We start from the raw sequence: 23,900 nt of genomic DNA on the forward strand, positions 1-23,900 counted from the left end.
TTATGCCCTTTTTGCAAGTATGCACTTGTTGCTAGGGCTGTTATATCATTAGTTAGAAGAGTTTTCATATTATTAAAGCTTTTATGGCATTATTATTGGAGTAGTTACTACTGGTAAAATACATGGGGCAGTCACTATAGTAACGAATGCATAACGGACTATTTTAATAGTGTTAAATTTAATAACATTTTTAGTAGCTCAGGATGATTTTCCTTGACCAGAAGAAGTAGCTGTCATCATGTAAACGGTAAGAGGTTCCTGATTCAAAGTATTTAGAGTATAATTTAAAAGCGGCTTAGCTGACAAGATGATCATTTCTAGAAAACGTGAAAACTGCTTAACACGCTTCTCCAGACGAGTGACTATTTTAAAAGTATACTTCAAATGGGGCATGCAAGGCAATAAAACGGTGTAAAATGGGTTCTCTAGATTCCTCTTCGTGTTATACTTTTTGCTTTTAATTCTTCATATACTGTGTTAGCAAATTAACAGAGTACAAAAGCAAGAAGCCCTGAATTGTGGGGGACGTATAAAAACATCAATGTGCATAGTACAGTTTTTCATGTGAAATGCAAGCAAAAAGAAACATATTGAATGCAAAAAAACACTTTATTATTGAAAAGAAAAAAAAGTGGCTACACTTAAACTGAATGCCCCTGTTTCGAATTTTCCCAAAAATGTCTTGACGTGAATTATTAAACATAACTTCAAAAGAAAGGTAATAAGAACTAATCAAATGCAATTCGAAAGCTGCGCTCCTGGTCTTTGCGCCTGTTGTCGCAGACTTTTGTTACTTCCTCCACCTTTCTTTGCAACAGTGCTGTAGGGTAGAAAAAAACAGTTTATAGAGGGACCATAAATAACCTAAAATCTTAGTTTCATTTTATCTTTTTGTTTACTAGTCAAAAAGACAAAAAAGAATAACAGCAATCTGGCAATCGATGCAAATCTTACAAATAGATTTTAAAGGGAGGACTGAGAAAATATATTCCCAAGCATTTTGCACCTTAACAAATTTGCAAACATAATCTTAACTGTGCTCTATTTGTGTGAGTAAACTATATTGTGAGCACACATCTTCCTTCGACACAATTTGCAGACAAATTGCATCGAGTTCCTTATTCTGAGAGGGATGCATGGAAATCAGTGACAGGCACACCTCCTGTCCCCACTAACAGCAGTTCAGATCTACTGCAGTGATGCAGCTTGGGGAGCTGCATCTCAGGTGGGACAGAAATATCTACTTTTATTCCATACTCCGCCAAGGACAGAAATCACAACGGAAGTAAATCGCATTTCTATGCCTAACCTTTTAGGTTGAAACATGAGTATTTCTATTGAGAAATATGGCCCTTTTGTACCGTACATGTTAAAGAAATCCAGTGTGTGATCTATTTAAAGAGAAAGTCGTCTGCACACATCAGCAAAACCCATCAGTACGACACCTGCCTACATACTAGGGCATAGGTTGTTTGACAGAGGTGCATGACTAAGCCATGAGTACCTCTACAACGCTGCCCAAACTACTAATGCGTCTTAACAACACAGCCCCCCCACTCTGAGCTCTAAAACCATCTACCTCCACCTGAGCCTTAAACACAATCCAAATTCTTCCCAAGCCTACAAACAACCCCAACCCCACCTGAGCCCTAAAAACAACCTCAACCCCCCGAGCCTTAGAAACAACCCCGACATCCCCCCAGCCTTAAAAACAACCCCGACTCCCCTGAGCCCTGAAAATAACACAGACCATCCTAAGCCCTAAAAACTACCTCCACCCCTAAAAACGTCCCCAGCCCCACTTAGCAGCTCCTTCCATCTCCAGATCCATCCTCTTCCTATGCCCGCCCATCCGCGCTTCTAGACAGTGCACTGCCTTAACCACGCATATGTGTGGTTCTGCTTACAGGGAAATGGCCCGCGTGGCTCAGCCCGCGTTGCAAAGGCCGTTTCCCAGGGCAGATACTAGTAAGGATGTCATAGTTGACAGTATCGAATGCGGAGCTCAGGTCGAGGAGGATAATAGCAACTGTTCCTCCTTGGTCGAGGATTTTCTTAGACTCTTTGACTACCGCAGGAAGTGCAGTTTCCATACCATGTTGTGGCCGGAATCCTGTTTGGGAACAGTGCAATAAATTATGAGTTTCTAAAAACTCGGGAGAGAATCCTATTGACATATTTTTCTAAAGTCTTACTTATCCCAGGGAGAAGAGAAATGGGACGGTAATTACCCAGAACTTCAGGATTTAAGTTTGGCTTTCTAAGCAGTGCCCTCACCATAGCATGTTCCCAGGATGGAGGGACTTGGCCGATGGAAATGGATAGATGATCACTTCCAGTATGACTGGGAGTACTACTTTCTCGGCCTTACGTAGAAAATGGGGAGATGCCGGGTCAAGAGGGGAGCCATATTTTACTTGGGAGAAGATTTCTGATAAAGTGTCCCGGTTCATGATTGGAAGTTCCTCTAGTAGGTGTTCAATGTGGGGAGGGGAATTGTCTCTTGCAAGAAGGTCACTGGGGCAGGAGGACCGAGGAAATATATTGTAAACACCTTGGATCTTTTTGTGTAAGAATTCTGCGAGTTCATCTTAACGGGCTGGGGAGACATGGGGTGATATATCTGGAAGGGGGAGCTCCAGAAGATTCTTCGCAATGCAAAAGATTTCCTGAGGAGCATTAGCTGCTAGATTAATTTTTTCGGCGTAATAGAGTGCTTGTACTCTTTTACTTCAGTTTGGTAGAGTTTTATAGACTCTCTATATTTCTGTTTACTTGATTCATTGTTGTCTTTCCTCCATTTCCTTTCCAGTCTTTTGCAGGTTTGTTTATATTCCCAAAGCTTAGGTGAGCCATTTTATAGCTAGGTTTAATACGGATGACTGCATCCAAGGAAGACTATCCACTGAGGGAATTTTTCTGTGGCTGAGATAGGGTTGGAGTCTAACGTAGGTCTGGTATCTTTAAGGGCCGAGATCCAAGGTTCTAGAGGTAATTCGGCCATGGACGTTCCTAGCTACAGATGGATTTAACAGCAGCAGATTGTGTCATTGTGTTCCAGGAGATAGGGATCAAAAAGTGATCCGACCAGGGCACTGGGATAGGGTCACCCACAAAGTGCTTATTTTCATTGTAAAAAAACAGGGTCTAGAATGTGGCTTTTACTATGAGTAGGGCCATTGACTCTTTGTATTAGGTGAATAGCTAGCAGGTCTTGGGCAATTTCGTAAGCTTCGGATTTTGAGGGGTCATCAAAATGCAGGTTGAGATCCCCTCAGAGAGTGAAGTTAGGGGAGGTCTGCAAGCTAACTGTTTAGGACAGGCAAGAAGGGCAGAACGGCCACACACAGTTGTAATGAAGGAGCAGTGCCACGGACTAGGACAATGCATGGCAAGCAGGAGGGGGGTCAGGAGCAGGAAGCTTGGGTGGGGCAGCACAATGAAAGGGCCAGCCCTGCGATCAACCACCCCTCACTGTGTATTGCGATGGGCATCTTACTTAATGGTTAAAAATGCCTTAGAGATTCACTGAAAAAAAACAAAGGCTACAGGGATGTTCTAGTTAGGCTCAGATTTCATTCATACAAACCAGTGAAATTCTGCAGTCATAGTTATGTGAGATAACTATAACTTCAGCCCCTGCAATGCACTGCTAAGGACCTCATATTACATCACTCATGACATGGTCAGATACATCACTGATGACATCATCCAGTGATTGGGTTTTCTAAAAGTTTATGAGTGTTAAACATATATATTAAACTCCTACAGAAATTAGATTAGTATACTAGTTGTACTACTGAGTGATACTATTTCGAACATATGCTATATGTCTGGCTGTATCAGTGTGTGAGTGCGTGCATGAGTGGCTGTATGGGTGAGTGGGTATCTGACTAGCTCTGTGGGTGCGTGAGTGGGCATCTCGGTGGTTGTAGGAGTGGTTTTGTGGATGTATGAGTGGCTATATGGATGTGTGAGTGGCTGTATGGGTGTATATGTAGGTGTGTGAGTAGCTATGTGGGTAAATGAGTGGCTGCGTGAATAGCGGTGTGGGAGTGGTAGGATGGGTGTTTCAGTGGCTGTATGGGTGAGTGGCTGTTTAGATGGGTGAGTGGGTGTGTGCGTGCCTGTAGGGGTGAGTGGGTGTCTGAATGGCTGTATGAGTGAGTTACTGGATGTGTAAGTGGGTGTATGGGTAAGTGAGTGGCCGAGTGATTAAGTGAGTTGGTGTGTGAGTGGCTGTATTGGAGAGTGAGTGTGTGTGAATGGCTGTATGGGTGAGTGAATGGATATGGGAGTACTTGTATGAATGTGGGAATGGGTAAGTAAGTGGTTATGTGGGTGTGTGAGTGAGTGCTTGTATGGTTGAGTGAGTGGCTGTAAGGGTGGGTGTATAGGTGGATATGTGGGTGTGTGAGTAGCTGTATGGGTGAGTGACTGGTTTAATGAGTAGCTGAGTGAGTGGGTGTGTGAATGGCTCTATTGATTAATGAGTGCTCATGTGAGTACTTGTATGGGTCTGTGAATGGGTATGTGAGTGGTTGTGTGGGTGTATAAGAGGTTGCATAGGGGTGTGAGTGGTTCTGTGGATGATGTCATCAGTGGGTAAGTGAGTAATTCTGTGGATGATGTCATCAGTGATGTCATTTGAGAGGTCACCAATGATGTCATTTGAGATGTCATCAGTTATGTCATTTGAGATGTATTCAGTGATGCCACTGGCCATGTCATTAGTGATGTAATATGTGAGATTATAAGCAGTGTATTGTGGAGGCTTACAATTTAGTTAGCTCAGGTAACTAGAACTGCTGAATTTCACCGGGCTGTACAACTGAAATCTGAGCCCAGCTATTCAGTGAATTTGTAAGTTTCTTCAAAAATTATATTTGCCAACTATAATGTCCCTGTAGCCTTTTTTTTCAGTGAATTTGTACCGGTATTTAAATATTTCCTAACTAACAGTAGATCTGAAGAAATAAATAGGAGGGTGCACATTCTCACAGACATATTCATGTGTTTATAAGGCATAAGAAATATACAACATTTCCATAGGCATTCTAATTTCTTTCTCTGGGTCTATTCAATGCAGGACTACATGGCAAGCAATAATGCACTCATGGGTTCAGGGTGAATCCAGCCCTGATTTTGCAGCACTCAGTGTGTAGAATCCCACCACCTGTTTAACAACAAAGCTGTCAACAAAAGCAACAAAATCTACCCTTTTGCCAATTCATTCCCCCGATGATATGGGTTAGAGGTAAAGTGAGAGAAGGAGGCACATCAAGCGAATCAGAAAGAGGGACGAGATTGAAAAATATAGCATCTTTGGGCATGGGTAGTTTGCAGATGAGTGTATGTGTATATTGGAAAGGATGGTTACCAGTGGGAATCGCGTTACAACTTTTTGAGTTGAAGAGTAGATACTGTGCATTCTACTGCCATTTAGTATTGAGTTCGGAACATTACAGGTTGTTTTTCTTTGAAGGAGTAATTTCGTTGTCAGGATGACTCATGATACCTTCATTGAAACCCATAGTGCACTTGAACTAAGACTTTACCTCATATTGCATTTACCCATCCCCCCTTAACCCCAATACTGCTGGCCCCTCCGTCCAATTTCCCTGAGGCAAAGCATTACATGGCCTGGGAAAAATTATTAAAGTGATCTAAATGGTTTCCTGTCACCCCAGGGAGGTGGGCATGGTGCATGTGAATCAACTGTACTAAAGGCTGAAAGAAAAAAGGTACTAACCTTTGGTAATGATATTTCTGGTGGAACAATCTTCCTGGAAATCCCTCACCTTATGAATACTCCTATCAAGCCTAAGGCTAGTCTGGAAAACTTTCCCCAGTATTGACTTTCCAATACCGCTATTCAGGACATCACCGAAGTGTATAAGATGACAGCATCCTGGTATCAATTTAGATATTCATTCTGCTCTCCTTGAAGGCATACGAAGAGGAACAGAGAGTGTGACAGTGACAAATACTGCTCATTACATGGTTGTATACCATGGGAGCTTATTACACCTTGCACTAGCTCACTAGGGAGGAAAGAGAGATCGGAGCAAATATGTGGGATGATCATGTATCAACCATCAGAAATATGGTTACAAAAGTAATTGTTTTTTCTAATGGATACATCTTCCCGTAGATTCCTCAACTTATGAATAAGTCCCAAAGCACTTACTCTCTGGGAGGTGGGACTGCGTAGTGGTGTTTAACCAATAAAATCATGCAGCACTGCTTGGGCAATGTACCCTTCAATGCTTGCTTGAGATATGAAGTAGAGCTTGACAAATTTATACGAAGATGGCCAAGTAGCCGCCTAACAGATGTCAGAAACAGGGGTGCTCCAGGAGAGATAGGTGCACAGAGCTATGGCTCAAGTGCATTGGGAGAGTCTTTCTTGGTTAGGACATAGCAAATTTTGAAACCGAGGATGATGCAACGTAAAATTGTGCACTTGATCACCGTCAAGCCCTTTAAAGCTCCAGCGGAGCCCATAAGAGGTGATCATCCATCCTGTTCTGACAAGTGCGGTCGATATCACAAAACTCCATATGTCCAGCAGATTCCAAACATCATGAATGAAGCCAAATGCAGTACCAATTAGTAAGGTAAGAGGGAAGAAAGATGGAAACGTAATAGAGTGTGCCATTTGGAATGCAGAGACCAAGATGGGTAAAAATCATGAAGAACACATTTATGCAGGCAGAAACTGTTAAGGGTGAGTGAAATGTAAGGGACAGCGCAAATCAGAAAATGTTGCAATGGCAAAATTTGTAAGAGTTGATGCCCTCAAACTCACACAAATAACGAAACTTAGTGCAATGTCCTGATTTTGTAGCAGGCTTCCTCGATGCCAAGCCAATGTCTGCAAAGACACTGGGAAAACTAAAGGACCCTAACTGGAACCGATTAATCTCCATGCATGCAGCATCTGGAGACTGGGTTGGACGACCTGACCAAGGTTAAAACTTTCACCTCCAGGGTTGAGGTATGAGATGATGAGCACTCTCTGAAGGGAAGAGGGCGTGTCTGGAGTGAGGATAGGATGGGAAAGGCATAGCCTGGGTGGATTAGCTGAAAAAGCCAGACATCTGTCATGATCAGCTCCCACAGAATGATATAATGGTAGACCAGCCCCCACTCTACCCCATCAGAAAATAATGCAGAGGGTTGGGGGCAAATTAGAGTAGTTTTGGTGGTGGCCTGGCCCGCAAAGGATAGTGGGGACTGGATCTGTTGCTGCTAATGCCTCCTAGATCCACACCTGCCTAGAAAGGAATGTACATTTGAGGTGGCATTTGGATGGGTTGCGACGGTTACTATTGATGGGTAGGCACAGCCCTAGAATAACCAAAGAAAGTCTGAAAGAATTTGTGGAATTGCTACGTTGGGGAGGCCTTGCTTGGGGAATGGGCTAAAGCCAAGCTGTTCATGGAATGTTCCACGGAGTGAGTTGCCTTCTTCGTAAAGAGCTGAAAACCATCAAAGGGGATGTTCATGAGTGTAGCCAAGAAACCACCTGAACAGCCGGTGAAATGCATCCAAGGATATCAACAGCCATATCCATAAATTAAGCAACAGTTCATGGCCTATTTTGATGCACCTAGACCATCATTCACTTTGTCAGAAATTAGTAAATTACTTCTACATATATTCTGGCATATTGTAGTATGGTTTAGGGCCTATTTTTGCGTGCATGTTATGTTAGCATGGCTTATTAGAAGTTTAAACACCATTTTACCTTTTGCTTCTTTTGCACACAACACTGCATAGCTGTTTTTGTACGTTAACCTTCACAAAGGTCTACACATGAGAAAAGGTTTGTTTTTCGACATCTCTAGACATACAATTGTGCCCCTAGTCTGCACAGTGAGTGCTGAGCCATCAGGGTTATCATAACATGTGAGCCTGTTTATCGGCATGTCCGTGTAACACATTCTAGACACAACATTTTGGCAGCTGCAAGCCAAGTAGGATTCTGGCGCCTTTATCATAGCACACTTGCCATGATTTCACACACTTGGAAGATTCCAGGGATGCAGAGAGCCTTGCTGATCCAGATGTAATTTACTCTTACTGAGCGGAAAGGTAATGGGGTCCCCCAAAACAAGCCCAAGAGACCTTCTTTAGTTTATAATACATAGTTCCTATATAGGGAGGGTGTTAAAACTAGGCGCTATATAACCTGTTTGCACTATCACTGTAATATGATTCCTCCTTTTGTATTTTATGGCATTGTAACCATGCTGACCATATTATTCTTAATCATATGTCTGCTTATGTTACCTAAAATACTGCGCATGAGATCACGTCGTTAAAATAAATATTTTAACCTTACAGTGTCTCTTTTTACTCCTGTTGTGGACTGGTATGAGAGTATAACAAAAGAATGTTCTCACTTCCCACCATTCCTGAGATGGTCGTAAGTCGCATGTTCTAGGTTTTCTAATCATTTGTTATTTTGCTATAGGATGAAGAGCTAATGTGACACTGATGCTAGCTGGTTGGGGTTCTTCTAGGTACTGAGGTGAGTTTCTGGTACACCAAAATTCACTAATGTCCTAGGTCTCTGTGCACAGTTCTGTGTATGAGCAGAAATCCTTGCAACAATATAAGCTGTACATTTTGTCTCTTCTGATAATTCATGTATATATATCGGCCCAAATGGCAAGTGGCATTAGCCATACAGAGAGCCAAAGTGGCTGAGGGAAAAAACAGGTTAAGACTACCAGTGTAGCGGGAGAAGCTAAAACGCAAAGACACAGCCCGATGAAAGTAAATGGAAGGAAAGACAATACAGGACTATGTGCCATTTCACAGGTTAAGTCTGGAGAAAAAATACAAGTGCTTCCCATCAACACCTAACTGCCACAGTGTGGATAGAGATTCTCTAAATGTTTTTGCATTATCTATCCAAAACATCTAACAAGGTTTTAAAACAGCTCATACCTGAATTTTGATCAATCCACTGCAGCGAGTCCATATGTGCATTTAAAATCTTGCAGATCTGTTGAAGCTTAAAAAAGAAAAACAACTGTTTATCTTTTGACAGAATGGATGTCTGAAACCATCAATTCCATACGCATGTATTCAATTACAATCACATTTTCCTAATTTACAGAATCATTCTCAAAAAAGACAAACTGGAGGAAAACTTACCTAATGCCAAAATTTGTCTAAATTCAAATAACAATTAAATAAATATATATTTTACTTGCAAGCGTGATTCATTATTTATCAACACTGGATAGTACAACGTATGTTTGGGATCCTAAAACATTTTGTAATAGAAAACTCTTTTCTAACATATGCCTAACAAAAAACACATTTTGCTAAATATTTTAAGTTAAACATTGGTCAAGCCAATAATTGAACCCAATAAATCTATCAGCTTTACTAATACTTAATTGTTTTTAAATGTTCTGTGGTGCCTGTCTGCTATCTCAGAACTGTAAAGTGAGAATAGACAAAAAAAGTGTTAACAAAAAAAACCTAACATATGTGTGCACTCAACAGCTACTATGGAATGTTTTATTTTTGAAGCAAATCAGTTCATTCCAATATATACACCGTGTTCCAATATATATGCTATGCCTGCACATTAGCAGTTTCCCTCTTGGAATGGTTATTCTAATGTTTTTAGAAAAATCATTCAAAGATTGTTGTAGTATCTGTGCACAAAAAACGCAGATGCTAGCGTGTAACTTGTTTTTTGTTTATTCTTAAATTACCGTTTAAGATGGTGATCTACCATCTTTGAATGGTAAATAAAAAATAAAAAAAACATGCGAGCATGTTGCCACAAGGTGGAAATTTGAGGCCAAGTAGCAGAGAACATCTGCGAAAAGCAGGGCAAGGGCAGGGTGGGGGAAATGAAGAAAAGCTGACATGCACATGGGCGCAAACGAGAGTAGCAGTGTAAGGCTGCCAGGCCCTCTGAAAAATATATTTTTGAAAACAAACGAAATCAAATGAAAAAAAATGTGGGTCTGGGAGGCGGGTGAAGATGTGATAAAGGGGGGGCCAAAGAGAGATGCCAGTAGCAGTATGTACAACTGCAGCACCCTAGCATAAGCATTAAAAAACACAATTCATTAATAGGTAAAATTGAGCGAGGGACAAGGAATAGAGAGCGGAAAGTGATGCCCTATGAAGAAGAACAGCAAACAACATAAAAAAATTAGTCCTGTTTTGGTCATCAATGGAAGTCTAATCATCCAATCAAAATAATGATAAAGAAGCTATAAAAAAACAAAAGAATATGGAGGAAATCTTTGAATAAGATGCAGGGAACTGAGGCGAACAAGAAAACTATCCAAATATGAGCAGTGGTCTGGCTCAAAGCGGACTATGTGGATCGTGATCTAAAAAGGGTGACTAAAGTCCCTCTTTAGAGACAGTAGCCAAAAACTAATTTGAGGCGGTCTATAAAAAAAACAAAAAAAACAACAAAATTAACGCAAACAAGCAACATCGCTTTGCTAAGTGAACATCTGCTCTCTCTCTTTAAGTCAACGAGGCTGACCTCTCCGGGCACTACCGATTTGGTTACAGAAAAGTAATTTAGTGTATAGCTTGAAATAGGAATTTAAATCTAAAACCTAGAGACGCAAGGCCAACTTGCACGTTGGACACCTGCAATTCCAATTATACACCTCTGTGCAAAGCCTTATAAAAAATACCTTTAATTGAACATGACAAATCGTATTTTACAACCTCTCAATAAATAGTATGCATATTCCGATCCACGGTCTAGTCTTTAAAACTCTTGTCATTATTTTTATGAGATCTCTGCTAAACTTCATGACTTTTTGACAATCCAGCAAAAATGGAAAGGAGTGTGCATTCCTGAAGAGGAGCAAATCAGACTGAAACAAGGCATGAAATCTGAGTAAATCAAAAAATATGCTGAAATATCACACCTGTGGATTATTTCACATACACATGTAGTGTAATTCCTATATTCCCAATAGGCTCTGCGCATTGGAATAATATACCCTGTAGACATGACATAGGACTGAGGTCAGTATGTCTATCGAATATAGTAAACTAAATAGTGAGTGCCAGCTAGCTCAGAGATCACTAGAAACTTCCTCGAATACACAAGAAGGGATTCGTTTCTGACAACTGCATAAACATGACAACTTTGTTTCCCAAGAATAAAACGTATCTTCAGAGTCGTCGAAACAATAGATAACTATTTTACTCAGTCAATCGTGCATGCTTCGTTTCTACAGAGTTGCAGAGAAAATAGAGAAACGGGCGTTTCAATAAAAAGGGTTTATTGAACAGTGTTCTTTCTCATTTAAGAGAGGTGAACTGCTACAATCATTAGACAGAATGCAAAGTATAATGGGCGCAGAGTAAACAGTAATATAAAATAATACTGTAATAGCATTGTAAGGTGCTATGACATATAAAAATACATACATAAATAACACAGGCTAAAATGCTGAACCGGTGCTTCTAAAATACGCCTACCCCAATGTGCCTAACCTAGGTCTAGTACGAGGGAAGAAGTGTGGTCTTTAGCATGGGTTTAGTTTTGCTAAGAGTTGCCTAAGATTTCTCTAGGTTCTAATCAGCTCCATAGCTTAGAATGAGAGAGGTTGGTATCTCTTTCACTGACTCGATTTCCCAAGGCCCCGCAAGGGGAGTCAGAAACACTGGAGCTGGATTCTCGGCAGAGGAGGACAGCTTCAGATCAGTGCGTCACCTGGAGAGTTTGCTTCCTTCGGCATTTGCTGTAGCTAGCTGCGTTGTGCAAGTAGTAGTCGAACTGCACCGAACCACACTGTGCTTTGCCATAGCAAGTGGAGGTATATTTATACCTTGAAGGTGTTTTAGGAATGCCAGCTTTAACATAAAGTCAGGCATATGAACGTCATGAATGAACCCCTAAGGAATAGATGTTCATTGTATAATAACTGAGTTCTTGAAGAAATCAATATTCAAGCAAGGGGAAGTCCCTATCGGCTTAAGAGTCTGGTTTTCCAAGAAATCACTGTGACGTAGATGACGGATGGAAGTAGCCATGCCTGTATTTGGGCTGCATGGGCTATGCCCAAATAAGGACTGGATTTCTATGCCTATATAAGGGCAACGCGAATTGTACCTATATTAGGGCATGAATCGGGAAATTCAATAGGAATCTAAAATCGCACACAACACAGGTATGACATGATGTGTGTGAAATATGCTTATTTTTTAATTAAAGAAGCTCTTCTTGTACAATGAAAGAAGCCGAAATTCAATATGCAGAATATATGCTGATGGGTTAAGTGTAATATGCTATTTATTACTGTTATTGATTGTAGGTAGGGAACAAAAATTCTCAAAGGCAAAGCACTGAGTGTGCCATTATGCCGTTCCATCCCTAAACAATGGTAATACCACATGTATTACTCTCAGCTGATCTACAGATATTGTTCATACTATGATATCTTTGCATGTGTATAAGTCATAAACAAACATTTCTAACTAGAGCACAGGGTATACATACCATGCAAAGTCTAATAGCAACAACAGCACAATCCCTGAAGGACTGTTAAGCAACCACTGTAAGTGAATGTGATTTGCCCTATGCTGTACAGTTAAGTATCATGTGCGAGGTGAGAAATTGAAGTGCATTAAAGATTGCAACCTCCCACACATCACAACATTTTAAGGGCCCAAATGTCACCAACTCCTACTGGTTTGAAAGGGATAATTACCCTAAGTCCCACTCATACTCCCAACGGCTCTCAATGGCGCATGCCCTAGTCCATTCAGTAATATGAATTACAGGATACGTGTATTTTTCACTTGCTGGGAAGATATATGCATCTATATTACAGCGCTGTAGATAGTGGTCTAAATTATGATATTTCATAATACTCATCTCTCTGTAAGCTTTGTGGAGGAAGGTGTGTTGCATTTCCTCTTTAATAGCTCCCTACTAAGACACAGGGCGGGGAAGGGAACCACTGTATTTCATATCTTTCCTATCTTGCCAAAGGGGCAGGGGCATTGTCCATGCCCACCCCTTTGCATGGCAAGGGGGGGGGGACACGACGACTCTGCCTTACCAATAATTATACTAATACTACTAATAATATTAAATACTAAGGCAGCTAGTAGTCACCCTGGTTCCCTGTTCGGAATTTCGAGGCAACACATCAAGGATCAGCCAAGAATTTAAGAATAAAATTAAACAGTGACAGATTTATGTGGCGATATCCAACAAGGGAATAAGGACCTTCCCAACAGATCCACTTTTGGCCAAGTGTCCAAAAACACAGATAGGTCATAGCTTGTTGTTTAACAGTGTTTTGATACTAAGGAACAATGCAAGATTCTCTTCTCCCATACCCTTTTGAATAATTATCAGAAAGAGGATGGAGGCGATGCCTAAGAGAAATACTTTTCCTACGATTTTAATGAGCCCCTCTCCCCTTCTGTATAAAAAAAGGAACACTCTAAACTGCATGTTCAGTGAAATCAGGCTCTTCTGAAATAGTGAGAAATATAGGAGAACTTTTGAATTAACAATTATCTCTATCAGACCAAATTAAAGGTATCACATAAGCTTGGGTTTTCATTTGAAAAACTGGCACAATTTTCAAAGGTTAATTGAAGGGAACGCTCTTGTCCACTCACATTTAGACATCTAGCGGTCTGGTTTGGCTTACCAGACAATGCTATAACCAAGCTGAGTTATAATCAAAATGAGTCCTCTTCCATCTTAAAAAAGTTTTATTATGTCTCATCAGTATGCAGAATTACTATTACCACTAGCCTATATCCACACAACTCACATACCTCGTCACTCTACCTTCTCCTTCCTGAGGCATCAATTACAGAAATCATCCTAGCCTCAAATCATCCAACCTCCTTAGATCTATGTCAAACACTACAACAAACCTCCCTTAATCTAAGGAACATTCACTCAATATGCAATAAATCTAATTAGATTACTGAACACATTAATACTCATATTAACCCCTATGCACATTACAGCAAATACTAAAACCGTGAATGATTAAATACCATACCAGAGACTCTTCATACTGAATGTTATACTTTTTCAGATCTGCATAAGCAACTCAAAATGTGAAAAGGATAGTACTTCCACTTTAACAGTACTCACACTTAACAATTCATTCACAACCATACTAAACCCTTCCAACTATTCTATCTCTAACACCCTCTTTTTAAATACCATTTCATCACAATTATCCCTCAGTTGTAATACTCTGCTAGTCACCATTTATCACCTACCTGGAGACATTGGGGTATTCCTTGACAACCTTGTGTATACAAGAGTCACTATCGCTCAGCAAACTCTCTCATCACTGTTGTAACGAACTATAATCTTAAAAAGCCAAGAAAATCCAGTTGTCTTACAATCATAGAAATGAGGATAACTTAACATAGACGTGTAGTAAGATCCCACATGTAAGGTTTATCTTACCACAAATATGTTTAAAGCATCACAACCAATGCCTTAATGAATAACTTACTTACCTTCGGCAACAACTTATATGGTAAAGACTCTATCTAGCCCCAGATTAGTTATCTCACAATATTGCTCAGGAATCAGACTGGATGTGGAAAATCTAGAGCAGTACCTCTGTAAGGCGGTAGGTGCCGTTGATCGGCTCCGAATCATTGTCGTCCGTGTAAGATGTGACATGCACAGTTTTCGCCCTGGTGGAATGAGCCTCTAAACCTTCAGGGAGTTGCTTCTAGGCCAATGTGTAGCAGATCGTAATACAGAGCACAATCCGACTGGAGATTGGACGTTTCTGGACAGCTTTTCCTTTTCTTGCTCCGGCGAACCTAACGAAGAGTTGATCGGCTACCGGATGTTCTTTGATGTGATCAATGTAGAACGAGAACACTCTTTTTGGAGCCTGTCGATGGAGTCTCTCCTATTCTTTAGATGGGTGAGGCGGAGCAAAGAAGGTCAGCAGTGTGATGTTGTAGCCGATGTGGAGAGGTGTCACCACCTATAGTAGGGCAAAGGCATAGGTGCGAAGAACCAGTTGGGGAAGGAGCTGGTATATGGAGGGTGCACAGAGAGCCTGAAGCTCACCAACCTTCTTAGCCTATGTAATGGGAACTAAGAAGACTTTTCTTAACGGAAATCTATGGGATCTTAAGTTAAGGTACTTAATATTTATTCATCAGAAAGGAGGGAAGAGGAGTTGAAGTCCATTCAGTTCCCCATACTAGATACTACGGTAATCAAAAATGGAATGGACACTGGTATCTACTATAACCATTGGTTATATTTGAAAACCCTCATAGACGCTCAGGTCTTTTTGATGCGGTGTATATTTTTTTATCCGCCCCTTATCTAGCGTCATGGCATAGTCATTGGGTTTATCAAAAAGTGCTGTATGCCTGCCTCACCCGAGGCAACCTCTGGTAAAAGTAGAAGTGTCCAGAAATATCCGGAACATCAGAGGGATGATGTGTAGAGCAAACAGAAAAATAGTTAAAAAGCAGTGTCACACCAAAATCAGAAACAATAAACAATAAGTGGTACTTACACAACTTGTGTAGTTTCCATTGTTAAGTATGAGAAATTCCTTAGTTAAGGGTTAGTTCTTCCTCGTCAGGGTGCAGACGGTCGCTTTTAAGTGGTCCGTGCCGCGTGTAGGGGATCCTTTTCTCCTTGTGCTGACTCTGCCCCTGGTTGAAACTACACAAGTTGTGTAAGTACCACTTATTGTTTGTATTGTCCTGACGAAAGCTCCACAGACCCTGTTGGGCCAAAGGGAGCTGAAACATGTCGACCTTCTTCTAGATAGATCAGGTAATCCAGTAACTCGGTTACCATACATATCGTAGTATTTTTTAACTAGCAGTGCCCACCTCTTTAAATAAATTCAGATTTTGGTGTGACACTGCTTTTTAACTATTTTTCTGTTTGCTCTACACATCATCCCTCTGTTGATGTTCCGGATATTTCTGGACACTTCTACTTTTACCAGAGGTTGCCTCGGGTGAGGCAGGCATACAGGACTTTTTGATAAACCCGATGACTATGCCATGACGCTAGATAAGGGGCGGATAAAAAAATATACACCGCATCAAAAAGACCTGAGCGTCTATGAGGGTTTTCAAATATAACCAATGGTTATAGTAGATACCAGTGTCCATTCCATTTTTGATTACCGTACTTAATATTTAGGCTAAGATAATATTGGCTTTTTAGGCGTCAAAATCAAAGTTGTCAATCAGCGTCTTTTGGTACTCTTTTATCAGAAGGAAACTGCAGTACTGTGGGCTTAAAAGTCATCATGCACATAGCACTCTCAATGCAATTTCTTATGGTAAGTTTATCAGAGCAAAAACCAAAATGCAATGATGAGCCTAAATATAAGTAATAGGCTGAGAAGATGACAGCAAGGTTTTCAAACCAATGATATTCTAGCAATAAACTGGCAAAAGCTAGATGTCTGGTAACTAAACAAGTAAAGTCAGATATGGAGATCCGATTGTTTACAAGATATTTGCATCAAAGTGGGAAATTGTGCGATATTATAAATATGCACTGGTATCTCTTACAAGCTGACAATACATAAACAACCCTGTACCATAGAGCCTGGTATCATATTTTTGAGCAGAACATATTAGAGATATAGTGACTAGTAGCCAATTAATAACAATTGATTTAGAGAAAATGCATTGATTGATTAATTTATGTTTTTATTGTTGTGGAGATTGCAGTTTTTGTGAGTTGTCTATGAAGAAATGTAAGCAGGTTAAGAGTAACAATAGGAAGGAATTTAGTATAAGATCATTATTCAAGTGAAGGAACAATTATGTTGAGGATATGATTAGTTGCCCGGTCACATGTAATATATAGGTAGCACAATCAGACTGGTGAAACAATGGAAAATGGAAGATGTTTGGGCCTGCTGTGTAGTTCCTATAAATCTATATAGAATCTGCACGTTTAGACAACATAAACTAAGGGATTGGTGTCCAGACACCCCCAGGGACTATGTTAGTCTGTAAACCAGCTAGCTCACAGTGCCACTAAGAGCTCCCCAACCATTTCCAAGGAGTTAATAGTTTCTGGCAACTATTGAACATGACAACCCTGATGCCTCAGGGACTGTGGAAACAGAACAGTACTTTTTGCTAAGTCACTCGTGCTTACTCGCTGTCAGAGAGATACACAGAATAAACGGTGGGGACGTTTTCAATAGGCATTTATTGAACCAGCGTCATTCGACTATAAAATAAGTGCGCTGCAACAACCATTAGGCAGAAACAGATATATACGATTACAAGCATCAACAGAGTAAATGAAAGGTAGAATTCTACCTTAGTGCTAAAACAGTTAATATATGCAGGCATATAGATACATGGCAGTAATCATGAGTACTCCTACGATGCAAACCCTAACTAGATGTACCTAGGTGTACCTAACATGTTTGTTGGTGTATATCCAAGAATCCTCCTAGAAAATAACCAACCCTATTAGCTGATATGAGAGAACATAGGATCCCGTCTTGGTCTCGATGTGGACACCCTGTGAGGGATGTCAGACCACTGCGTGCTGGAGTGTCTGCGTGCAGCGACTTTAGCGTCTTGCATCAGCATGGAAGCTTTTTCTCCTTTGATTTTCCCAGCAAAGATGTGGAAGTTACATACCCAAAAGGTACCTCCAGGGGTTCTACCTAGATGTGTCATGGTACTGTGGGCATGTCGGCCAAGGATGACGATTGTGGTGACCCTTATACAGAGTTATTATGCAGAAGATGGTAATCCTGCTGTGATACTAAGAATCCTAATGCATAATAAATGAAGCTAGTTTTCTGAGAAAACTACACAACATTTATTCGGCACCTTACTGGGTAAAAGGTCAGCACCAGTACCGTTATGTAGAGCAAGGTCGGACAAATGTAGATAAAAGTTTGTGCATCTACCTAGGCCTATATTGGGGTACATTAGGGTTCATAACAGGCCATTAGGAAAGGTGATAAAAATACTCTTTATCTACACACAATTTGAATTCAAAGTGCCACCAGAAGGTGTAGGAATCAAGAGTTAAACCCACGTCAAATGGAACCAAGAGTGTTACTTTATGCACTTTAATGCCTGGTGGCTTAAATTAAGATGAAAGGTGGTGCTGCTTGCCTATTCCACGATTACCGCTTAAAAAATACCTGACTTTTCTTCATGAATATATGTATTTATTTATTTTTAACTGTAATTTCTTTTATGATTGATTAGGTCCATGGGTTTTTTACTCTTTTTTTTTATATGTACCCTCATTTCAGTCTTGTAGCTTTGTAAATATTGTTTATTTATTAGTATTTTAATTGTAATCATATAAGCCACAATATACATCTTTGCAGTGCTCTTTACCATTGACACACAGACACACACACATTTTCACAAAAACTAAAAACAAAAGTTAAAGTGGTGTTATAGTTGGGTAGCCAAATTACACCGGAATGTATGTTAAAAAAAAAACAAAAAACAAAAATAAAACACTGAACTATGCCAGTTACCGGTTTGGAACCAACTATAACTTCCGTGCACCTGATGCACTGCTTATGACCTTGCATCACTGAAGCGATGTTAAGTGATATTACTTCAAGTTATAGCTACTTCACTAAACTAGAACTGGTGAATTTCAATGTTTTTTTTGTTTTTATATATAGGTTCTGGTGTCATTTCAACACCGAACTATAACTTTAGTTTTTTTCAGTGAATTGTGGTTTTGTTACGATATACCAAGTTATGCACATGAAATACAATGATCCAGCACTCCACCCAAAAAAGTCAACAATAATCAAATTTAGCAGAAATCTGAATCCATTCAGCAGGTCTGTATATAAATGTTCCTTTTTAGGTTTCAACTGCAAAAAGCTGCACAAGCAGCTTTTGCGCAGGAGAAATCTAATGAGAACTGTAGTGTGGGTTTGGGTCGGCCCTCGTCATTCATTGGCTGGCTCCATAAATGGAGCATAGCCATTGGACGAGGGGCCTGTCCGTCAATGCCGGACCAGATTCGGGGGCGTTCCCGAGATTCTTTGGCTTTTGCCGACGTCAGCCGAAAGCCGGGAACGCCCCCGAATCTGGTCCGGCATTGCCGGCACCTGATTTTCGAGTATTTTGTCCGCTGGCAGGTGCCCACCCTGCCAGGGACCTTGCCGCTGTTGTGGTACCCCGAGCGAGTGCCCACCTCGCTTAATATTTAGATTTAAGGCCGGTGCCCACCCGGCATTGCTCCGTGTATTCACCGCCGCGGCCCAGAGTGAGAGGAGGAAGCAGCGCCCGCCTTCAAGCCCGGGCCGCGCTGGGATTGGCCCAGCCGGTCGAGCCCCCTTCTGCGTCATCGCAGGAGGAGGAGGAGAGAGCCGGAAGGAGGAAGCAGCCTGCATCGACCGTCCCGAGGCTCCCGAGCACAGGAGGAGCCCCGGGGAAAGAGAACGTCCCTCCGCGGCCCCGGAGAGTCCCGAGGAGCGGGAGCTCTCCTCCAGCAGCCGCCGGACCCGGTGAGTGCCTGCAAGGGGAGAGGGGCGTCGGGACACATTGTCGGTGTCCGCCCCTCCCCCCGTAGTGCGATCTCGCACCCAGAGAGCAGAGAGCTCAAACCAGAGACCCGGATGTACGCGTCGCTTCGCTTTTAATGCACCACTTCACTTCTGATGCACCGAGTCGCTTCTCCTGCACCACTGCCTCCCCGAGCACCACTTAATTTCTCATGCTCCCCTTCCGGGCACCCTTTCGCTTGTTTAAATAGCAGCCTAATAATGCTCCTTGAACAATTAACACCCGTCTGCCACGTTTCATGATATTCAAATGTGTGGTCCGCTCTTACCACCTCTGTGCCCAGCGTGTGTCATCGTCAGCACATACACACGCGTGTTAGACACCTGCTAGTGACACGGATCCTCAGAGGCACGTGAACGCCTATGAGACCTATAACTCCCCCCCCCCCCCCCCCCACACTTCGGCCATAGTTTCTTACAGATCTGTCGAGGTAAATACGTAAATCCTCAAGAACAACAAATCGCCGACACTAGGGACATGTTTGGGAGGAAGGCACACTCTAAACACGTCAGCTGCGGTCACTGTCAGTTAATTCATGTGACATTCCTACGTGTGACTGCATTCGGGGATCTCCTTTCCCAAAGCCAGCCTCTGGGTAATTGGTTAATTAGAGGTCATAACGGTGAGGAAATGGCCTCCAGAGGGCATCTGATTGAATCTACGAGTTAATGAGCAGCTAATAACCCAGGAACAGCGAAGCAAAGAAAAGAAGGAAAACGGCCACCACAGTGGTGACGCGAGGCGTTTAAAGAGAGAGTGCACTGGCAGCCGGGACAGGAACTTGGGGAGTAGCTTGGCTTAGTAACGGCATCTCAAGTTGGTGATGGTGGGCTGGGGGTGGGCTGGGGGCGGGTTGGGGGGGGCAGGGGGGGTTAGCCCATTCTGCTGCCTCACCGCAGTCATTCCGCTGTGAAATAAAATGCCTGCAACCCGTGGGCATACTCCTGACTAGCTACACAGGTGCCTAGATCGTGCAGGGCAGGTGGGGTACACATTGCCATGCGCATCACTATTCCATGGTAAACGCTTCTTGCAAACTTTTTGTACCTCAATACAAAAAAGCATTTACAATGCAACGGTTTCGACTTTGGAAAAGTTAGAGCTATTGGCAATGTAAAGGACAATGCCATTTATTTATCTGTTTTCAAAACCAACACATAAATACAAATGTTGTCATTTACCATGCCAATAGCTCAAACTTTTCCAAAGGCGAAACCGTTGCATTGTAAATGCTTGTTCTGCCTGCATTCAGGGAGGACAATATTGGAGATTAATGAGGTGGCTGCCTAAAAAGAAAATTATATACGATCAGAAGTGGTTGAAGAACCAGCTAGAAAAACGTCACACTATTATTATTGCCCTGAAGAAGTCCTTAGGGACGAAAAGAGTTGGCTACGGTCGTGTGATTCTCAAGAATAATATGAATAAAGAACATTTATATAAAGACCTGCTGAATGGATTCTGATTTCTGCTAAATTTGATTATTGTTGACTTTTTTGAGTGCAGTGTTGGATCATTGTATTTCATTGTAAATTGTGGGAATTTCCCTTGGAAGCTTAGGAGTATTGAGCTTCAGGCCCTTAGCACCCTGAGTTTAGGATTACTCAAACCGGACTATTGATAGGTGCAGTCATTATTGCCTTACACCCTGTGCTCCTCTTTGCTGTTTAAGTACCAAGTTATGCATATGCTCAACTCCCTTGGACAGCATGAGGCCAACCAGGCCCTGCACCTATACCCTAACCGGCCTCCAAACCCTGTGCAAGACACTTGGCCCTGCATAAGGAGGGTTGGCAAACCGAAGCCCTGCAGGTGCCCAACTGTCCTGCTGCACACGGCTGGACAGGCCCTGAATCAACCCCCAGCAGATGGCCTTCAGCTGTGTGTATGGATTGATCCTGCACCCAGACCTGACCAGACCCTTTTATTTAAAAAATATATATTTTCGCCTGCTGTAGCACAAAGAAGGGGAAAACTCTTGCAACCCATCAGAATTGACTATTTTTTTTGATACTGCAGAAGTAACCCGTTCATACCCATTCCAAGCCCCTCTTTAAATACTAGTGTCCGATTTAGAGTTTGGTGGACAGATTATTCCATTACAAACATGATGGATATCCTATATGACAAATACATGTGCCAAAGAATATAATACACTTGAAATAAGTCAGATGGGATAACAATCACGTTTGAGATGAAGTAACCTGCTGCCACACTTTAAAGGACTTGTTACGACTTTGGCGGTCCTACTGCGGATGGTGCCACGTGCTGTCCGCTGTAGGACCGCCAAAGCCGTGGTGGTGCCGCCCTCCAAAGTAGGACTTTGATTTTGGTCTGGCGGGCGATCTGTTAGGCTCATAGAAGAGCCTAACATGCAGACCGCCGCTCTCAGAGCGCAGACTGCACCTTCCTGCATGGTGTGACATACATGCCACACCGTGCAGGAACTGGGGGTCCAAATCCAGGGATACATGTGCACGTAAACACTCATGTATCCCTAGGACCAGAGGCAGCAGGGGGCCCTTTAAAGTTCCCTTTGTTGCCTCTCCGCCATCCTTTTCATGGGAGGCTCACCGCCATTAAAAGGGCAGTGTGGAGAGGCAATTCGACTATGCTCGGCGGTGCCACTGCGGCACTACCATCATATTTCAGCCTGGATCTCTAGCAATTGCAGCAGTCTTGTGGCGGTCCGACCACCCTAGTCGAGGGCGGGCCGGCAGTGTGGCTGTGTTTCTCAAAAATGGCAAACATATTTACAACAAATTACAAAAAGAACTTGGTGTAATTCCATACAGCCAATCAGTCATTTTTCAGTATCAGAGAGAAAGCTTGTGAAATCAAACTTTGGGAATCCCCGCCCCCTCTTTTTATGGACCATAACGGACAGATCAGCTATAAACATTTCATGAAGGAGCCAATGTGTATTAACATTTTATTTTGGAAAGTTTCATGCAGATTCATCAAATGATGCCAAAGCTATTAAAGAAATAAAAAATGTATTTCCTATGGAACGTTTGACCCAACTATAACTACACTGGCTCTAAGACTATTAAGTGTAATATACATGTCACCATTTGTGGATGATATATTTATTATGAATTGTTATTTTATTAGGTATGGTTCCATGTCTAATGTGTTTTGTTTAGAGTACACTCAATTTCTTTTATTAATGACTTTGCAATATATACATTAACTGGTGAAGGTCAGTGTTTTGTTTAAAATGTATTAATGACTATATACATATATTTGTTTAAAGAGCAACATTCATCCAGTAGCTTGATGCTCCCATTGCACTACAAACGTTTCCCAATATACAAAGTGATGCAAAAAAAAAAAAGGATAACTTTAGGGGTAGAAGAGAGCCACGTTTTGAAAGACTTGGGCAATGATCATGAAGTGATTTAGGGACCAAAGAGACAACTTGAACTTTATTCTTTTTTTTTTAACTTGAAGCCAGTAGAGTTTTGCTAGTGCTGGAGATATTGAGTCACATTTTCTGTGCCTAAACACATGCAACATTTTGGACAAGCTATAATTCATTCAATAATTTCTTAGGAAGATATCGATCTACTGCATGACCATAGTCCACTATGGCAGAGATGAAGGCATTCATAATTTGGATTTTATAAAAAATTGAAAATAGAAGAATGATCCTTAATTGAAAAGACACCGGTCTTTGCTGTGGACTTGGTTGCTCTTTCAACTTAAAACCTCTGCCAAATTTGACACCTACATTTCTCACAATTTCAACTGCTACTCGTTTTGTAGCCAGCAATGATGACCAAAATGAACAGTTCCATATTGTGGTGGAATAGAAAGGAGTTAAGTTTTACTCCATTATATTTTAGTTGATTTTGAGTCATTGATAAATAAACACTAATCAAACAGCTGCATAGACTTTCATCTTGGCACTGATGTCTTAATCAGTTGTAACGAGGATCGCAATATCATTGACATACATGAATAGTGAGACTCCGTTTGACTGAATTAACTGAGACAATGGGACCACGTATAAAGTGAAAATCAGGGGGCATAATACTAACCCCCATTGGCACCCCACAGATCAAAACTTTTGCTTCAGATAAATAGGCGTGTACTGCAACTTGGATTATATAACAACACCATCCAAGTCATCTAAAATCACTTGGTTAACGGTGTTAATAGCCGCTGATAGATCCAGTAGGATCAAAGCTGCTTGAATGTCTTGGTAAACACAATGCTGTAGATTATCCATAAATGCCGTCACAACCCATCAGTGGTACAACCCACTCAGAATCCAGTTTGGAGAAAATTATGTGACTCCACAAACTAATGGCTGCTGGAAG

The 23,900-nt window shown here is 41.6% G+C and overlaps 1 protein-coding gene across 2 annotated transcripts in view; it reads right to left on the bottom strand.

Moving 5' to 3' along the window:
* Positions 1–590: 590 nt before the first annotated feature.
* LOC144829333 (nuclear pore glycoprotein p62-like) overlaps positions 591–23,900 on the bottom strand; it is a 277,355-nt gene continuing 254,045 nt past the window's right edge. For both annotated transcript variants that reach the window (XM_078688386.1, XM_078688385.1), the window contains exons 12-13: positions 8,962–9,028; positions 591–820 (exon numbers count right to left, since the gene is read on the bottom strand). In XM_078688386.1, coding sequence (XP_078544512.1) covers positions 729–820; positions 8,962–9,028 — 159 coding nt within the window. In that variant the 3' untranslated portion in view covers positions 591–728. The remainder of the gene's footprint in view (positions 821–8,961; positions 9,029–23,900) is intronic.

This window comes from Lissotriton helveticus, chromosome 4_1 (genome assembly GCF_964261635.1).
Source record: "Lissotriton helveticus chromosome 4_1, aLisHel1.1, whole genome shotgun sequence".
NCBI lineage: Eukaryota > Metazoa > Chordata > Amphibia > Caudata > Salamandridae > Lissotriton > Lissotriton helveticus.